Raw genomic sequence first — 21,014 nt, forward strand, 5'->3', positions numbered from 1 at the left:
AAAGATCAGCTGTTTTCTTTATGGGAATCCCCTTGTGTGTTATTTGTTGTTTTTCCCTTGCTGCTTTTTATCTTTGTTCTTTGTGTTTGATCTTTGTTAATTTGATTAATATGTGCCTTGTGGTGTTTTGCCTTGGGTTTATCTTATTTGGGATTCTCTGGGTTTCTTGGACTTGGGTGATTATTTCCTTCCCCATTTTAGGGAAGTTTTCAACTATTATCTCCTCAAGTATTTTCTCATGGTCTTTCTTTTTGTCTTCTTCTTCTGGGACTCCTATGATTCGAATGTTAGGGTGTTTAACATTGTCCCAGAGGTCTCTGAGATTGTCCTCATTTCTTTTTATTTGTTTTTCTTTTTTCCTCTCTGATTCATTTATTTCTACCATTCTATCTTCTACCTCACTAATCCTATCTTCTGCCTCCGTTAGTCTACTATTTGTTCCCTCCAGAGTGTTTTTGATCTCAATTATTGCATTATTCATTATATATTGACTCTTTTTTATTTCTTCTAGGTCCTTGTTAAACCTTTCTTGCATCTTGTCAATCCTTGTCTCCAGATTATTTATCTGTGATTCCATTTTGATTTCAAGATTTTGGATCATTTTCACTATCATTATTCTGAATTCTTTATCAAGTAGATTCCCTATCTCTTCCTCTTTTGTTTCGTTTGGTGGGCATTTATCCTGTTCCTTTACCTGCTGGGTATTCCTCTGTCTCTTCATCTTGTTTATATTTCTGTGTTTGGGGTGGCCTTTCTGTATTCTGGCAGTTTGTGGAGTTCTCTTTATTGTGGAGTTTCCTTGCTGTGGGTGGGGTTTTATGGGTGGCTTGTCAAGGTTTCCTGGTTAGGGAAGCTTATGTCGGTGTTCTGGTGGGTGGAGCTGGATTTCTTCTCTCTGGAGTGCAATGAAGTGTCCAGTAATGAGTTATGAGATGTCAATGGTTTTGGAGTGACTTTGGGCAGCCTGTATATTGAAGCTGAGGGCTGTGTTCCTGTGTTGCTGGAGAATTTGCATGGTATGTCTTGCTCTGGAACTTTTTGGCCCTTGGGGGTGCTTGGATTCAGTGTAGGTATGGAGATGTTTGATGAGCTCCTGTCAATTAATGTTCCCTGGAGTCAGGAGTTCTCTGGTGTTCTCAGAATTTGGACTTAAGCCTCCTGCTTCTGGTTTTCAGTCTTATTTTTACAGTAGCCTCAAGGCTTCTCCATCTATACAGCACCACTGATAAAACCTCTAGGTTAAAGATGAAAAGTTTCTCCACAGTGAGGGACACCCAGAGAGGTTCACAGAGCTACATGGAGAAGAGAAGAGGGAGGCGGGAGATAGAGGTGACCAGGATGAGATGAGGTGGAATCAAAAGAGAAGAGAGCAAGCTAGCCAGTAATCACTTCCTTATGTGCGCTCCACAGTTTAGACCACTCAGAGAGTTCACGGAGTTATACAGAGAAGAGAAGAGGGAGGAAGGAGACAGAGGTGGCCAGGAGGATAAAGGGGGGGGGAATCAAAATGAGGGAGACAGATCCAGCCAGTAATCAGTTCCCTAAGTGTTCTCCACAGTCTGGAACACACAAAGAGATTCACAGAGTTGGGTAGAGAAGAGAAGGGGGAGGGAGCATATAGAGGCGACCTGGTGGAGAAAAAGGAGAGTCCAAAGGGGGAGAGAGCGGTCAAGCCAGTAATCTTGTTCCCAGTAAAAATGGGTACTGAAGATTGGGTTCTTAAAGGTACAAAATTGATAACAAATACCAAAAAGCAAAGATTAAAAGTCTAGAGTAGAAGTTGGATTTTCAAAAATACAATATTAACAAAAAAGAAAAAAAATCACAAAAATTATTTAAAAAAAAAAATATATATATATATGAAGTTTGCTTTAAAAATAGGGTCTCTTTTTTTTTTTGCAAAGTAATAGTAGGTTATAAAAATGAAAATTATAGGCATAATAAAGGACTTAAAATTAAAAAAAAAATTTTTTTTAATTAAAGAATACTAGTAAAAATAGTAAAAATATATCCAGGACTTGCTCTGGTGGTGTTGTGGGCAGTGTGGAGTCAGTTCATTTTTGGATATTTCCTTGATCTGGCTTATATTTCTCAAGATCTATAGGCCCCTTCCTATGCAGTCGGTACTAACTACAGGGTTTTAATCTGTAGCACCTGTCACTTCCAAGGAGGTTCCCTCTGTTTTAGCTGCTTCTGTTTGCTGGTCTCTTCAGTGTCTAATTTCCGCCCTGACACAAGGGGGCGGTGGTGGACACTTTTTTAGGCTCACAAAGACACCCCACTCCAGTACCCTTGCCTGGAAAATCGCATGGATGGAGGAGCCTGGTAGGCTGCAGACCATGGGGTCACGAAGAGTTGGACACGACAGAGCGACTTCACTTTCACTTTTCCCTTTCACGCATTGGAGAAGGAAATGGCAACTCACTCCAGTGTTCTTGCCTGGAGAATCCCAGGGATGGGGGAGCCTGGTGGGCCGCCGTCTATGGGGTCCCACAGAGTCGGACATGACTGAAGCGACTTAGCAGCAGCAGCAGCAGTTCAGTTGCGCTGTGGGGAGGGAGGGACCCTGCAAACAAATAACACTGGCGTGTGTTCGCAGTGTCTCAGCCACACTGGGCCTGCCCCCGCTCATGGTGCATGTGCCCTCCCTGCCCACACTGTTCAGGCTCTAGGTTGCTCCACCAGCAACCCTCCAAGGCCGGCCCTGGGCTGCATGCACCTCCCAGGTCTAAGCCGCTCAGTTTTAGGTACTCGGGTAGTCCTCAGAGGCGCAGACTGGGTTGGGCCTGCGTTTTGTGCCCTTCCCAGATCCGAGCAGCTCGGGTGACCAGATGTTTGGCGAGCACAGTCGCTGTGACTTAGTGCCTCCCCTGTCCCTGCCAATTGGTTTTCTGGGTGTACAACGGGCGCACCTTCTCAGGTGGATGCTGACCGTCCAGAATCCCAAGAAGTCTTGGTTAGCGACGAAACCTGCTTACAGCTTGGTAGATAATGCCTCTCTGGGGCTGCGATTGCCCCTTTCTGGCTCTGGCTGCCCTCGCCTGCCTGTCTCTGGTGGGGGATGGGCCGGACTGCAGCCAGCTAGCTCTGCTCAGTCTTTTTTTCTGTGGGAGGGCCTGACGGTGTCTTGCTGATGGAGTGGGATGCCATTGCCTTCTTAGGTTAGGGCTTTTCGCATGGTAGCTATCCCACAGTCTGGTTTGCTAGCCCAAGTTAGTTCCCTCAGATTGCCCTTGGGGCATTCAGGCCCTGTCCTTACTCTAAGCAAAGCAGCCCACGCCTCCCTGCCCAGCCCCAACTTGGTAGTGGCGGATGCAGGCGTCTGCGCTGCTTCTCCGCTGGGGAGTTACCGTTGGGCAGGTAATCTGTGGGTTTTAATTATTTATTTTTCCTCCCAATTATGTTGCCCTCTGTGGTTCCAAGGCTCACCACAGACTCATCAGTGAGAGTGTTTCCTGGTGGAAACTTCTCTCTTTTTTAAGACTCCCTTCCCAGGAGCTCTGTCCCTACCTCTTTTGTCTCTCTTTTTGTCTTTTATACTTTTTCCTACCTCCTTTTGAAGACAATAGGCTGCTTTTCTGGGTGCCTGATGTCCTCTGCCAGCATTCAGAAGTTGTTTTGTGGAATTTACTCAGTGCTCAAATGTTCTTTTGATGAATTTGGAGGGGAGAAAGTGGTCTCCCCGTCCTATTCCTCTGCCATCTTAGGACCGCCTCCAGTAGTAGAGTTTGTATCATTGTCTTCCACTGCTGCTGCTGCTGCTGCTGCTAAGTCGCTTCAGTCGTATCCAACTCTGTGCGACCCCATAGACGGCAGCCCATCAGGCTCCCCTGTCCCTAGGATTCCACTAGCCTCACTTTAAAATGTAATAACCTGTTATTAATTTAGGACAAATTTATATGCAAAATAAACCGTTCTGACTTAAGCTAAATTCTCCTCAAAAGTGAGCCATTTTATTATATTATCTATAGCAGAGTGTAAGTACAACTATTACAAGAAAATTAATTTGACAGTGATGTGACAAAGTTGATATTTTATAGCATTAATATATGAAAATAACTTTTCTGGGAATCCTTGTAGAAACACTCTAAATGGGGCTTGAGTTTCTCTGCTACCATGTAGTGGCTGCTTTATTTTTCACAGAAAAAATAGTGGAGCCGACGTACCAGCCTTGTTGTCCAGTGCAATAAGTGTGTCAGTGTCCAAAATTAGCTGCACATCTTCAGTGAAAGAGGAGAATGCATTATGTATACGAATATATTACAAGTTGCTTTGAAAGAACCCAGAATATTTTGTTGTGTCAGGGAAGTTCTTGAAGACTAATGGCACCTGTCAAAAGGACAAGGTGGTCTACTTGAAAAGCCTTCTGTTTGGGATAACCTGAGAATAATTTTTTTTAATTGATAAAAGATTAAGAAAAACTCTTCAAATCTGAGAAGGATGAAGATGAGAAGGAATGAGAGAAAGAAAGGGGAGAAGCAGATCTTTTTTTTACCAAGTACCAGCTAATAAATGTAAAAAGAATGAGAGGATTAGAAACATTACCATTTCATAATCCCAAACATACTGATTCAGGTCAATATTATTAATCAAAGCTAAAGCCATTGAATAAATAGTTATTGAGAACTACCAATCTGTTCTCTGCAGGTTGGCAGTTACCAGAGGGGAGAGGGATTTGGAGGAAGGGCATGAAACAGGTGAACTTGATCAAGAGGTACAAACTTGTTGGGCATGGAATGTATGAGAATACAGTTAATAATATTGTATTAACTTTGTATGGTTTAAGCAACTGGATTTCATCTGGTGATCATTTTGCAGTATGTCCAGTGTCAAATCACTCAGAATTTTGCCCCAGATATTGCTTTTCAATGATAAAATATGTAAATACTTTCACAATGAAGAGAACTGGAAAATACAGCCTTAGCCAAATCACTGAACTTAGCTTCACCAATAGGGTGAACAGGTGGCTCAGTGGTAAAGAATCTGCCTGCCAATGCAGGAGACATAAGAGATCCCTGGGTCAGGAAGATCCCTTGGAGGTGGGCATGGCAGCCCACTCCAGTATTCTTACCTGGAGACTCCCTTGGAGAAAGGAGCCTGTAGGGCTACAGTCCATGGGGTTGCAAAGTGTTAATCACGACTTGGTGACTGAGCACAAACACACAACCTTCACAAAGAGTGGGACAAAGTGGCATCATTTTGCCTCCTGATGTGTAGTAATTACCACTGTTGTAGTTAAAAAATGATCTACCTTAAATTTAATCATGAGGTAGCAATCAGACCAATCAAGAATGTGAGAAATTCTATCAGACAACTGTCCTGGACTCTTCAGAAAGTAAACGTTTGAAGGCAATAAAGGAGAGAAGGTGACTATTTTTAATTTAGGAAGACTAATGAATTATACAGAGTATATCATGCAAAGTACTGTGCTGAATGAACCACAGGCTGGAATTAAGATTGCTGGGAGAAATATCAACAACTTCAGATACGCAGATGATACCATTCTAATGGCAGAAAATGAAGAGGAACTAAAGAACCTCTTATGAGGGTGAAAGAGGAGAGTGAAATATCTGGCTTAAAACTCAACATTCAAAAAACTAAAATCATGACATCCAGTGCCATCACTTCATGGCAAATAGATGGGGAAAAAGTGAAAAGAGTGACAGATTTTATTTTCTTGGGCTCCAAAATCACTGCAGATGGTGACTGTAGCCATGAACTTAAAAGACACTTGCTCCATGGAAGAAAAGTTATGACCAAGTTAGATAGCATATTAAAAAGCAAGAGATGGCTTTGCCAAAAAAAGGTCTGTATAGTGAAAGCTATAGTTTATCTAGTAGTCATGTATGGATGTGAGAGTTGGATGATAAAGAAGGCTGAGTGCCAAAGAATTGATGCCTTCATATTGTGAGACTCATGAGAGTCACCTGGACTTCCCTGAATATTCACTGGAAGGAGATCAAACCAGTCAATCCTAAAGGAAATCAACCCTGAATATTCATTGGAAAGACTGATACTGAAGCTGAAGCTCCAATACTTTGGCCACCTGATGGGAAAAGCCAACTTGTTGGAAAAGACCCTGATGCTGGGAAAGATTGAGGGCAGGAGGAAAAGGGGTGGAGGCAGAAGATGAGATAATTGGATGGCATCACCAACTCAATGGCCATGAATCTGAGCAGACTCTGGGAGATAGTGAAGGACAGGGAAGCCTGGCATGCTGCAGTCCATGGGATCACAAAGAGTCAGACACAACTTAGCAACTAAACAACAAACAATGGGTTATACCAACTGAAAATGGGTTATACCAGTGCATCAATGTTGATGCAATTCTGGGTTTAAACAAGCAAAAAATCTATAAAAGAAATGTAGGGACAACAGGAACAATTTGAATATGAATAGCAGTGTATTAGATGATATCATTGAATTCAATTTTAATTTTCTTAGGTTTGATATTGGTATGGTGGTTAAGCAGGAGACTGTCCTTATTTGAGGGATGTGTGTGCTGAAGTATTTATGAATCAGAGCCCTGGAGTCATGTCTGCAACTTATTTTCAAAAGATTCACCAAGAAACTTATCAACTAGCAAATAGGTAAATTGTGTCTACAGATAAGAGAGTGAACATAATTAAAAATTATGGACTTCTCTGGTGACTCAGTGGTAAAGAATCCCATGGACAGAGAAGCCTGGTGGGCTACAGTCCATGAGATCACAAGAGTTGGACATGACTGAAGTGACTTAGCACAGACACATATGATAATCAACGATGGGAGAATAAAACACTTCACTCACTCTCTGCCTCTTTGGGTCCTGCAGTTTCCATGTCTTAAATCCAGTTTGGCCAAGATCTGGACAACCTCAAACTAAAGACCATGTAGGCAGCGTTGAAGCAGGAGCTGATGCTGTTTCCCACATTGACCTTAAGTCTGGTGTCTTCTGCTCTTACTTTTGTTCCTCTGGCCTCTCCTCAGTGACGTCTTTTAAAATAGAACAGTCTTCTGGACTCATGGGAGAGGGAGAGGGTGGGGTGATCTGGGAGAATGGCATTGAAACATGTATAATATCATATATGAAACGAGTTGCCAGTCCAGGTTCGATGCACGATACTGGATGCTTAGGGCTGGTGCACTGGGACGACCCAGAGGGATGGTACGGGGAGGGAGGAGGGTTCAAGATGGGGAACACGTGTATACCTGTGGCAAATTCATGTTGATCTATGGCAAAACCAATACAATATTGTAAAGCTAAAAAATAAAATAAAATATATAAAAAAAATAAAATGAAAGTCCCAATAAATTCAGTCATAATGAGGTATAAATTCTACTAATGTGATAAATTTCCTCCTTTTAGTATTTGCTTTAACTGGCTAACAAAAATCTTAATCCAAGAATGAAGTTTTAAAGGTGGAATGTAGGAAATTAGCCTGTATAAACGTGCCAATAATTTTGAAAGGACAGAAAGCGGGCTTTTCTATTCTCCCCATGTCATACTATATAAGCAACTTTAGACATGAATAAATTAATTGTTGCTAATACTCACTTTCTCTTTTCCTTTCTAGGGAGCTGACAGAGGTCATTGATCTTTCTAGGTTTAAAAAATTAAAATACTTATGGCTACATCATAACAAGGTAGTGTGATATTTGATTTTTACATGGTTGTATGATTAAACTACAATCTTAATTTCATGTTTTAATAGAACTGGTCATTAAAAGTATTAATATTTTATACTCCTAATTTTAATATAGGTAAGAAACTATATGTATATACAAAGTGGTATAGGGCCAGTGGTAGAGAATGTGCCTGCCAACACTGAAGACTTAAGAAACGTGGGTTTGATCCCTGGGCTGGGAAGATCCCCTGGAGGAGGGCATGGCTACCACTCCAGTATTCTTGGCTGGAAAATCCTCATGGACAGAGGAGCCTGGCGGGCTACCGTCCCCAGGGTCGCAAACAGCCAGAAACAATTGAGGCGACTTTGCACACATGCATATTGAATAGGTCAATTTGTGAGATGTTGTCAGATGGGAGCTTTACTTTTTCCTCCCATGTTCTTTCAAAATTGTTCAGTGTAAGCTGTTGCTTCCCAGTTTCCTGGAAGAAAACTTGTGCAGTCTCATGACTTTTTTTTTCTCTCTCTCTTTTGTAGTCCAGGAGCTTTCAGTCCATTTTAAGCTACAGTCTTAGGCTCAGTTCAGAAATGAGAATGTGGAGATGAATATGAGACACATCCCCCATCTCTCCTCTCTTATTCAGCTAGGGCTCACTGCGGATGGCCATCTGCCTTCTTCATTAGCAAGGGGATGTGGTTGGTTGTTTTCTGGCCTTGCATCTCTACCCCAGCCTTCACAAGTTAGTGTGGAATGGAGAAGTGCGGAGGCAGTGGAAAAGCCAAGGAAAAGCAAAGTTCTTTTTCAGTTTGCACCCACTGGTATTAACAATGTTCAGAGTTTATTTTTTTCTCCCATTGGGTTATTCAGAAACCCCCTCTGCTAGGTTTCTTCAACTCTGATTCCTCTTTGCTGGCCACTCCAGACCTCCCCTAACCTTGTATCCCAGTCATTCTTACATCTGAGCATCTCCTCGCCTTGGCAAACTGCCCTCTTGGGCAGGATCCTTTGTAAAATGCCCTAGATCAACATTCCTCCAAAGGTCCTGCATGCATTCCCCAGAACTCACACACATTGTCCTGCCATGTGAGGGACTGATTACCTCCCAAGCTGATCTCGCTTCTTCAGGAAGTGCCACGCACTAAGCCATCATGTCACCAGCTGCCAGGAATGCTCATCAAGGTCACTGAATGTGGCCCTTGAAGCTGCTCTTAGAGGCCAGGGTTAGTTGGCAGAGTCTTCCCACCGCTTCCTCCATAGTGGGGCCTGACTGGAGCTCCAAGCTCTCTTCAAGTCAAAGAGCGGGACTGAACTAAAATTCAAGCCAAAACAATTACTATAGTTAGCTAGTCAGTCATTCTCAACTTTCTGAAGTGTGACTTTCCAACAGCTTGTATTTTGTTCATTATAAATTGATGATCCAGTCTTAGCATTCTAAATTTAAACTTTCAAACACCAGCTGATTGAAAAATAACAATTTGAGTTTTCGGTAGTGGTCTGCTTGTCAAGCAATAGTCCAGATTTACAGCACTGAATCTTTAAGCAGCCATGTTTATGAAAGTATTTCAGTATTACATTGCAATTTGTCTGTTTTTTTAACTAATTAAGTGGAAAATGGAAAAAAGTTATTCTAGTATTAAGTGCAAGCATAAGTTGCATAAGCTTGAAATAATTTCTAGGAGAACAAGCACAAATACCTTCAAGGCCCAGGCAGCTAACAACTGAAATGGAAAGTGCACAAACTACTTAAGGGCATACAGGTTCAAAACTCTTTTAAACAGTCTGCCAAAAATTATCCTGGGTCACAGTGTGTGACCTCCAATTAGAAAAAGATGGAACTCATCAAGCATGGCAAAAGTGACTAATCTTTGTTTTTCATGTGTGTTCATTGTGGTGTTCAGTGTTCAGCTTTGAAGGAAAGAACATGTACAAATGTTGGCAGTATGTCTAAAAGGAGAGGTGTGATTAGGGATTTTTAATATTTTTTTGGCTTTCTTGTAGTGGACACCGTCCCACCTTCTGGCAGTCACTGAATTTTCATACAGTTAACTTACAGATGCATTATATACATAGGAAAGGATTGCACACACTGTCAACTATTGTACTTTGGTTTTGAAGGGGGATTGGTGGAGAAAGGGTGCGACAAAAGGGCTAAATTCTCTTCTAGTGTTTGGTTATTTATGTTTAACAAACTATATTCTTTCCCAAATAGCCATCACTTAACTTTGTTCTTTAAAAATAGATTTATTTAGATTGTTAGATGGCATCATCACCAAGTCAATGGGCACGAATTTGAGCAAACTTTGGGAGATACTGAAGGACAGGGAAGCCTGGAGTGCTGCAGTCCATGGGGTCACAAAGCGTAAGACATGACTTAGCAATTGAACAACAATTCCATATAATCCTGAAAAGATATCATATTCAAATAAATTTTAAGTGGTCACGAGATGAGTGAATAAGCCAATGTGAATTTTTGGGTTGATCAATAGTTGACTGGTTGCTAAGTTGTCAGAGTATTCACACTCCATGAAAAACTGAAGTCTTATTCAGCATCTAAAACTCTAATGGGCATATTAGCTATGATGGTACTTCATCAAAATTCCTATGGAAAAAATGTGAGTATTAGTTTTCTTTACAATCTAGGTTACACTGGGTGAACTACTATCAGGAAGTTACTATGCCAGTATAGAAATGATATGGAGAATCTTGGTGAGAAACATCAACAGTGACAAATGAACATAAATATTTAGAATTATAATGTTTTGCTAACAATGGTTTGAATCCGTGACCAGCATTGTTCTTACATTATTGTAGAACATAAATAAATGTCCTTAGATTTATTTCCTACCCTCTGTTTAGGAAAAACTAAGGCATAAAATGAACACATCTTTTTTGTTTATTCATTTATTCAATCAACAACTTTGTGGAGGCAAATGTACTGATCATTTTATGGGTTGTCTATTGATTATCCATTATCTTCCTTTACCTGGATAGCAGAATCTGAGTTTGTGTTTTAGTACACACTTGTTGTTACTCAGGTAGGTGGTCCCATTCCCACTTCCAAAGCGTGGAGCCTGAACTGTTTAAACCAGTCAGGATAACCCCATCCTCCTTGTGAGTGGCTAGTCAATGAATGGGCTCATAATCCAATTGTTGCAATAGAGACAGTGGAGGTAGCTCCTGGGAGACTTCTGTGAAAGGTTTCCTTATTCCTCAAAGCACACTGGAAGAGAGGTCCGCTGTTTCCTCTGGACATTTTCTGGCCTGACTTATAAGCCAGAAACCATCCTTCCAACTTGTGGATATATCCAACATTTTGAGAAAAGCAGAGCTCAGAGAATCATTGAGATTTGGGGCTCTTAAAACTTCTGGACTCCTAGATATGTGAGATAATGAGTATTTGAATTTATGTGCCAGTTTGAGTTGAGCTTAGAGATTACTTATAGTCAAAAGCATGCTATCTAATATGGTTTATTCTGTACTTGTTTTAGGCCACTGATAGACTATAACAATGACTATGACGGTACCTGCCCTAGAGATAGAATTAGGGATTGGCTATACTCCTGGTGAGGGCGTTGTGGTTGCAAACTACCTGGAATGGAATGAGAGAAAGCAGTGGTTTGGGGAGATAATGAATGAGTGTGGTTTGGTGTGTTTGGAGCCGAACATGCTTAAAGGGTGCACACTTCTCCCCATTATTATGCAATGGGTGATAAAACTGGAGCTTCTAGTCTGACCTTGAACCAACAAATTAAATAGGTAAAAATTGTTTCTAAGGATTTGCAATGCCCCAACTCTCCTAGGTTTGTTCACGCTATCCTGCTTCCTCCTTCATTATGCTCTCTAGGGCTTGCTTTCTCCTTGTATTGTGTAGATATTCACTAGTTCTGTAGCAACTCTCTTTCTGAGTCATCTTTCTCTCATCTCCACTCATGTAATTAGTGAGAGGCAGCTGCTCTTAGGTGTTTATAAACTGAAGCCTTCAAAACACTCTCTTGTCTCATCTTCCAGTGAGCCTGACTGAGGGAATTTTAGGTCACAGTTCATCTTTTCTAGCTTTCCTAAGAATCTGGGTCTGCTCAGAAGAGTGATCTAAGTAATTTGCATGTTGTACTACAGTTCCAAATGGTCTGTATACATTTGATCTATTTGTGTTTTGGCTCATTTCCTTGAAAGTTTTTTTTAAACAGATGTTTAATAATGAGTGTATTATAGTGCCACAATGCTAGTGTCTTTCTGTTTCTGGAAGATCTAGCAGTACTTGGGTATATTCTATTTATCACAGATTACAGTAAGCATTTGATGAGAAACCTGTATATAATGCCTCACCAAGCAACTATCCAAAATACAATCTGAGTTTCCACCGCGTAGCAAAAACTGAATAGTTGACAACTCTTACTAAGTAAATTTAAATAAAAATACATCTTCTGACAAAGTCATACTTCATCATCTAAAAAGTAACGAAAATATTTATAATAACATTTTCCACACTAAAATAAGCAAAATCATTTCAAGAAAGAGTGAGCTCATTCTTCTGTACCATAAAGATACGTTGTTTTTCCCTATCTCCCAGACAGGCAGCACATTCTGCAAATTTGGTAAAGGGCACACATGTGTGTATTTTAGGAAGGCATATTGATGTACAAAACTAGCAAGTCACAATTTGAAAATTAAAATAATTATTTGTAACGTACAGTTTTAAATATTTGTAAAGAACTCTTTGAGCAGCAATGCTTTTTTTTTTTTTTTCAGGTAGTTTTCACAACATGCTTTGCCTCGTGAAAGTTTAGTTGATTCCTTTAATCAGATAAAATACATTTATCTATTCATTTATACATGCCATACTTTGTTCCAAAAAACTATTTAGAGCACTACAAACCCTGTGGTAGAGTGTATGATAAATTAATGAATAAAATGAACTAGCATACATTCCTTATAATTTGGGCTCTTAGGTGTTTCTGTTATCTCAGTGTAATATTAATTATCTCTCATGTCAACTTTGTTGAAAGAATATTTTACCAAATATTTAAAACCTCCTCAAAAAAGTAACCTAAATAAGATTTCAGTGCATGGTTGTGAAATTCATATACACTATATATCTAGTTGCTTCCCAGGTGGCTCAGTGGTAAAGAACCTGCCTGCCAGTGCAGAAGATGGGCTCCATACCTAGGCTGGGAAGATCCTCTGGAGAAGGAAACGGCAGCCCACTCCAGTATCCTTGCCTGAAGAATCCCATGGACAGAGGAGCCTGGCAAGCCATTGTCCATAGGCTCGCAAAAGAGTCGGACACGACTAGCAACTAAACAACAACAATATTTATATGATCCAAAAAATGTAACCTATTTGGGGGAAAAATGTATATAAAAATGTCAAGAACATGGAATAAAGAGGGAAAAACATGAGAATGAAGATCTATTTGCATTGTACAAAAACAGTTATTTCTCAATATTTTTAAAGTGTAGATTTTATTTCCAAGTATTGTATACATTTTAAACTGATTCAAATGAATGCATCATGTTCACTTATTGGACAGGAACATCATATACATGAACTTAGAAATCCTAAAAGTATACTGAAATTTTTCTTTTTTTTCCTCCTATATAATTCAGTGTATATTATTAAAATTGTTCCCAACTAATACTTAAGAATTTCATGTAAATTTAGGGCTATTGTAATTATAATATCAAACATGTGATAATATACTCCTTTAAATAACACATAATTATAGAATTTTTCAGAATTGTGTCATGTCATTTAATCTCTGGTGTAGGGGTCTTTAAAGCCCCAAGGTTTTCAATTCTGATACTACCGACCTTCTGAACTGGATCATTCTTGGTTGTGGGGGTGGTATTGTGCATTTGGGGATATTTAGCAGCATCCCTGGCCTCTACACACTATATATCAGATTTCTCCCCAGAAGCAACAACTAAAAATGTTTCTAGACATTGTCAAATGCTCTCCGGGGTACAAAATTGCTCCTCACTGAGAATCCCTCAAAGACAGAGTGATCTGTGGAAATCTAAGTCAAAACATGTTACTCTTCTACTCAAAATCTCTAATGGTTACCTATTATTTTCAGCTGAGTTCTTTCAGTAGCCTAAAGGCTCTGCACACATAGGCTGCCAGCTTACCTCTCTGACCTCAATACCTCTTCTCTCCCTAACTCACTGACCCAACAGCACCATGCACCCTATTATCTCTGGACCTATATACACCGGCTAGCCTTCAAGTGCTCCTGCATAGATATTCTCATGGCCAACTCCCTTTTCCTCATCAAGAATTTGTTCAGCTATTACCTGCTCTGTGAGGTCTTCCTGACTAGCCCATTTGAAATATGACATTATCTCCCTGTTGGCACCCCCAATCTCCATGCTTAATTTTTTTCCCATACCATTTATCAACTGATTCCATAATACACAATTTACTTATTGTAAGTGTTATTTGTTTTCTCTTTCCCTGCTAGAAAAAAAGACAGGGTTTCTGTCTGTTTTTTTTTCATAGCTATACCACTGAATTTAACACAGTGCTGGCACACAGTAGCTGCTCTACAAGTATTTGTTGAATGGAAAAATGTGTACATAAACATTCTAATATTTTCTCATAAATATAATATTTCCATTTTGTCAGTGAATCATGAAAGTCATGTAATGGATCATAAATTATAAGTTTGGGGAGGGTAACTTGACAATATTTTACTTAATATGATACTTTTTTGTTCCTTCAAAAATAGTTTCTAGGTTTTGTTTTTTCAGTTTGTTTTGTTTTTTAAGCATCATAGCTAGGTCTGCCAAGTTGAACTTTTCTTTGCAAAGGTGCTAGCTAAGGTAAACAGAAGTTCACTTAACAGAAGCATACTTTAGCTGAGTTAAGCAGGAAAGTAATATATTGAAATGATACTGGGTGAATATTAGGTAGTTTAGGAATCAAGTGTAGGAAATTCTTAGGATCAAAGAAGCCACAGCCACAGCCATATCACAGAAGTGGCTTCCACACGCACTGTTGACTTGCCAATCAGCAAGAGAAGCCCCCACCCGTGCTGCTGTTTTCCTGTCCCCATTCCTGCTGCCACATTTCCACTGCAGTGGGGAATGAATATTGCTGTCTCCTTCTCTGCCACCACCAGATTTAACACAAAACTGTCTCTACCTCTTTGCATTACTTGTTTCTGATTTTTTTAATTAATTTTTATTGGAGTATAATTGCTTTACAATGTTGTGTTAGTTTCTACTATACAGCAAAGTGAATCAGCTATACAGATACATATCTCCCCTCTCTTTTGGATTTCCTTCCTTAGGTCACCACAGAGCACTGAGTAGAGTTCCCTGTGTTAAACAGTGGGTTCTCATTAGTTACCTGTTTTATACATAGCAGTGTATGTATGTCAGTCCCAATCTCCCAATTCATCCCACCCCCTTTTTTCCCCCTCCCCGCTTGGTGTCCATACATTTGTCCTCTACATCTGTGTCTCAATTTCTCTTTGCAAATAAGATCATCTGTACCACTTTTTTTAGATTCCACATATATGCATTAATAGGTGAAATTTGTTTTCTTCTTTTTGACTTACTTTACTCTGTCTCTAGGTCCATTCACATCTCTACAAATGACCCTGTTTCTTTCTTTTTATGGCTGAGTAATATTCCATTGTATATCTGTACCACATCTTTATCCATTCCTCTGTTGATGGACATTTAGGTTGCTTCCATGTCCTGGCTATTGTGATTAGTGCTGCAGTGAACACTGGGGTGCATGTGACTTTTGGAATTATGATTTTCTCTGGATTGCATTACTAGTTCCTGATTTAAAGTTTAGAGTGGATGTGTAGGATTGCATCCAGCCTAGTCATGTGTCCACACATTACCTGCCAGGAAATCTAGAAAAGCGTCTATTTTGCCTAATGAGGACTAAGTCCTAATACCTACCAAAGCTCATTAGATAAAGAATTCCTTGAATTGTGGGGAAGATGATTCAGTGCCAGGAAGCTAAAAAATAATGACTCATCTGTCTTATATTTAATAAGATAATGTTTAGAAAGATGAAAATCCAAAGAATAATACCAATAGTTACATAATAATTCCTGGCAGAGTCTGGAACTCTGGATACTGAAAGGGGAGCTCAGGTATAGTTATAATCCTGTTACTAATAAGCTGATAATATTTAGCAAATATTTGTCTAGAGCTCTGATTCCTCTTACATAATATGCATGTATGCTAAGTCGGCTCAGTCGTCTCCATCTCTTTGTGACCCGATGGACTGTAAGCTTACTAGGGTCCTTGGGATTCTCCAGGCAAGAATACTGGAGTGGGTTGCCATGCCCTCCTCCAGGGGATCTTCCCAACTCAGGGACTGAACCCACTTCTCTTACATCTCCTGCATTGGCAGGCGAGTTCTTTACCACTAGCACCACCTAGGAAGCCCCCTTATATAATATACGGGATATTTATTCTTCAAAACTAAGGGGTGTCATGATGGAGAAATTTGATGGCATGTGTGAAGTACTGAACAAAGAAGCACATACAGTAAGCATGGAATGAATATTAAGAACCTACTCTTTTTAAAAAAATTGTTTTTAACAGCTATATGTATCACTATTATAATAATTTAAAGAATTAGCTAATTCTATTCATTAGCAACATTTCTGCACACTCTGCCCTCATTTGTTAGCCCCCAGATGCAACAACTTTCAGTTTTTTAAGTAATCTTTTGTTGTTTAGCTGCATATCTCAAAGTCACATTCTGGTATTGTTGCCACTTGGTTTTTCCCATTTAGACAATAGCTATTGAGTTTCCACAAAAATGAGGATTTAATGCTTTGTCTTTCTTGCCTCCACTTCCATACTTTCCATACACAGGCATACTTTCCATTTCCCATTCCCCTGATGTGGCAGTATTGTGATTTTGGTTAAATCAATATTCACTGGGTATGTTATTATGACAACCCATGCTCTTCAGAGTTAAGCCATGTGTTAAGGTCTAGCTACTTTCCCTTTATTGGATTTCCTCTACTTGCCTGGATTTTATTTTCCTTTGATTTGTTAAGTAGTTTTTTGTTCTGGGTTGAATTGTTTCCCTGCCCCAAAATTTATATGTTGAAGTCTTAGACCCCACTGTCTCAGAATGGGACTGTATTTGGATATAGGGCCTTTATGAAAGTGAAAGTCACATAGTCGTGTCTGATTCTGCGATCCCATGGACTGTAGCCCGCCAGGCTCCTCTGTCCATGGAATTCTCCAGGCGAGAGTACTGGAGTGGATTGCCATTTCTTTCTCCAGGCGATCTTCTTGACCCAGGGATTGAACCTGGGTCTCCCACGTTGCAGGCAGATTCTTAACCAACTGAGCTACTAGGGAAGCTGCTGGTGCTAATAAGTCGCTTCAGTCATGTCCGACTCTGTGCGACCCCATAGATGGCAGCCCTCCAGGCCCCGCCATCCCTGGGATTCTCCAGGCAAGAACGCTGGAGTGGGTTGCCATTTCCTCCTCCAATGCATGAAAGTGAAAAGTGAAAGTGAAGTGGCTCAGTCGTGTCCGACTCTTAGCAACCCCATGGACTGCAGCCCACCAGGCTCCTCCATCCATGGGATTTTCCAGGCAAGAATACCGGAGTGGGTTGCCATTGCCTTCTCTGACTAGGGTAGCTACTAGGACTTTTATTTAGAGGAAATGAAGTTAAGATGGGGACATTAGGGTGGGCCCTAATCCAGTGTGACTGATGTCATCATAGAAGAGGAGATTAGGATAGAGAGGGAGAGGAGAGAGAGAGCAAGAGTAAGAGTGAAAATGGAAGGGAGGAGGGAGAGGGTCAAAGGGGAAGAGAGAGGGAGAAAGAGAGGGAGAATAGACATTGCATACAGATGGAAAGTCACGTGAAGGTATCAGAAGGGGCCATGTACAAGTCAACGAGAGAGGCCTCAAAATGTAACCAGTCTTGCCAGCACCTTGATCTTGGACTTCTAGCCTCCAGAGCTATGAGGAAATAAATTTCTGTTGTTTAAGACACCCAGTCTGTGATATTTGTTATGCAACCCAAACAAACAAATATACTTTTTGTTAGTTACTATTACTTATTCAACCCAAACTCTCTCCCAGTTGACCAAATCTATTCAATGAATCATTCCGTAGCTTTTATTTCTTGAAGAAGTATGCCCAGAGCCTTCTGACGTGCTCCACTCTGGACTTCTGCCCGGTATCCCTCTGTGCACAATTTTAATCACCCTTCATAGCCATACAAGGGACTCCCTTTGCCCCCTCTTATTTCTTGTATTGTGTGTCTTACATTTTTCTGAACTGCATTCTCCAGCGGCTTTGTGAGAAAGTGTTCCATGTGGTAATTTTTTTTTTTAAGATTGTGTATGCCTGCAATTGTGTATATTTGGTGTTCATATTTGGACAGATATTTTGGCTCATTGGGTTGGTAGAATTCTAAGTTAGAGATAAGGCATCACTCCACTGTTCTGTATTTTTTCAGCGTAAATTTTGAGGAGTATGAAGCCATTCTTCGTTCTGATCCCTGATCCTTGAATATGATGTGTGTGTGTGCACATGTGAGCACATGTGTTCTGTCTGGAGGACAGTGTTCTGACATGTTACAGTGATGTGCTTTGGTACAGGTCTGTTTTCAACCATTGTGGTGAGCTTGGGGAAATTACAGTCAAGAAACTCATATCTTTCCATTTGGGGAATTTTTCTTGGAGTGTATTGATTTCTTTCTCTTTTATGTCCACCATTCTCTTTCTGGAACTCCTACACAAATGTTGAACTACTGAACTGGCTCTCTAATTTTCTTTTATTTTCTCCATTTTCTATTTTTTTGGTCAGATTGCTCTACTTTCTGAGAATTTCTTCAACATTCTCTTCCAACTCTTTTATTACATTTTAGACTACATTCATGTTTTTAATTTCCCAGGGCTCTTTTACCCCTCTAAATGTTATTATTATATTATCTTTATATATAGCAGCATTAAACTATAAAGATCTGGCTGCCCACATTCTGAGAGCCAAGCTGGGAAAAGAGGTCTGGGAACCCTCAACATATAGTGTACATACATTCCCTTAATCTCAGTTTTCAGTGGGAACCTCTGTCTTTACATCTGTCTAGCGGCTACTTGACCAGGAACTCTTGTCTTAAAAGAGTTCCCTTAAAAGAGTCCCTCATTCCACCCAGGAAATGAATCTCTAGTCTTTTGAGGTGGTAGGGGAGAAGTCCAGTTGCCATATGGTTATACTGGAAACATTATTAAGAAATAGAATTTCTCTGTTCAGTTAATCCTCTCCTCTTTATCCTCACATCCAGTCTTTGAGCCTTTTTAGAATTTTGTGGTATAAATATAAGGTTGTTTTCTGGTTTAGAATCTGAATTTCTTGTTTCTATTAATTCTATTACCCCTAGATCATATACTTCCCAAAACCATATTGCTATGGTCTGATTTTCTGTTCTCCCTCTCTTTATGAACATACATCTTTTGAAACAATTATTTTATTGTCATTTTAGATAAATATTTGGCTGGAAAAAATTAAATCTGTGTTTATAATACGAACTTTTAACCAGAAGTCATTTTCCTCACCAGCAATCATGTGCATAATTCTTAAGTTTCCTTCCAAGTCTGTGATCTTGTTTTACAACAATAGATGTTTTTTGAAGACACTCTTTATATTGATGGCATTATTCAGATTTAGTGAACATAGTCTCTAAAACTGATTTTACAAGCTGTATCCTAGGGAGCTATTATGGAACATAATTCGAGAGACACTCGGAAATCTTCTCAGAGCACAATACCTATTCAGACTGACCTGAAAGTTAGCAATTAGAGAGTCATCGATCACAATCCTCTAATTGAAAAGAAATAGAAGGACTTCCCTGATGACTCAGCTGTAAAGAATCCACCTGCAATGCAGGAGACATGGGTTTGATCCCTGGGTCAGGACAATCCCCTGGAGAAGAAAATGGCAACCCATTCCAGTATTCTTGCCTGGAGAATCCCATGGACAGAGGAGCCTGGCACACTACAGCCCATGGTGTTACAAAAGAGTCAGACACGACTTTGTGACTAACAGGAGCAGCAGCGACTGCTAGCAGACAGTGTTCTAAGAGAAAGGGGTAAAGTAGTGAACAAAATAATTTAAAAGAAACACCTTTGGGATGGCTATCTTAAGCCTTATCAACAATATAGCAGTTTACCCCTACCTACCGATCTGCAGAAATGGGACTCTAAAGCATGTTGAAAGGGCTTGAAGCGGGGTGTTCAGGGGTAAGAGGATGCCAGGAAAAAGGAATGCTGAAAAGCAACATGGAGGAAACCAAGAGCAAGTGCATTTACTTGCATATTACTTTGCTTCACACCAATGTTGGGTGGTTCTTTTAGTTTGGGCTGACTGGCAATCAGATGCATCTGTCTAGTTTCTGCTGGAAAGTCATTGATAAAACTGGAGAAAAACTTCCTAAAGGTTGGAGACATGAGAGGACAGTGCCTGGGACCCAAAGTTTGCCTAAGATAGTGGCAGCCAGATTGGAGCAATTTTTGAGAGAAACCCAGATCCCTTGAGATTCAAGATTAGATCAGATGGATGGGACTAGTCAAGCCAGTGACTCAAGCTGCATCTGGGAATGAGCTTCACAGCTCAGCTTCCTACCCTGGGTGGTAATAAAGTTCAGTGGTTCTCAGCAAGGACTCTGGAGTCTGGGCCAAACTTCACTTCTTCTATATACTAGCTTTGTAGCCCAGTGTACAAGTTACTCAACCTCTCTGTGTCTGTCTTATTGCTTAAATAAGGTAATCTTATTTGTGCATGCATGCTAAATTGCCTCTGTCATGTCCAACTCTTTGCGACCCGATGGACTATTGCTCGCCAGGCTCTTTTGTTCATGGGGTTCTCTAGACAAGAATACTGGAGTGAGTTGCCATACCCTCCTCCAGGGGATCTTCCCTACCCAGGTATCAAACCCACATCTCTTATGTCTCCTGTGTTGGCAGGCAGGTTTTTCTTTAACCATTAGTGCCACCTGGGAAGCCCATATATCTATGTAAATATCACATATATATGTATCTTCAGAAGACATTCATAGAAGGCAATGGCACCCCACTCCAGTACTCTTGCCTGGAAACTCCCATGGATGGAGGAGCCTGGTGGGCTGCCGTCTATGGGGTTGCACAGAGTTGGACACGACTGATGTGACTTAGCAGCAGCAGAAGACATTTGTACTTTGCCATATGTGTATATATCTCGAGATTATTATAGTTCTCTTCTTTTTTCTCATTTGATGCCAAATATTTTGGGGTATATTTTAAGCATGTTTTTTGGTTATTGCTGATATAGTAGAAAAAAATAATTGTGGAATATTTTTTATTACTCCATATTTTCCATTACTCAAACTAATAATATTTTCCATTATTTGAAATTATATTCAAGTTAAGG

The 21,014-nt window shown here is 40.2% G+C and overlaps 1 protein-coding gene across 2 annotated transcripts in view; it reads left to right on the forward strand.

Moving 5' to 3' along the window:
• The window catches only part of LRRC72 (leucine rich repeat containing 72), a 76,838-nt gene that overhangs the window by 23,675 nt on the left and 32,149 nt on the right, over positions 1-21,014 (forward strand). For both annotated transcript variants that reach the window (XM_070787564.1, XM_070787563.1), the window contains exon 3: positions 7,557-7,626. In XM_070787564.1, the coding sequence (XP_070643665.1) occupies positions 7,557-7,626 (70 nt within the window). The remainder of the gene's footprint in view (positions 1-7,556; positions 7,627-21,014) is intronic.

The sequence above is a fragment of the Bos indicus genome, chromosome 4, assembly GCF_029378745.1.
Source record: "Bos indicus isolate NIAB-ARS_2022 breed Sahiwal x Tharparkar chromosome 4, NIAB-ARS_B.indTharparkar_mat_pri_1.0, whole genome shotgun sequence".
NCBI classification, from domain to species: Eukaryota; Metazoa; Chordata; class Mammalia; order Artiodactyla; family Bovidae; genus Bos; species Bos indicus.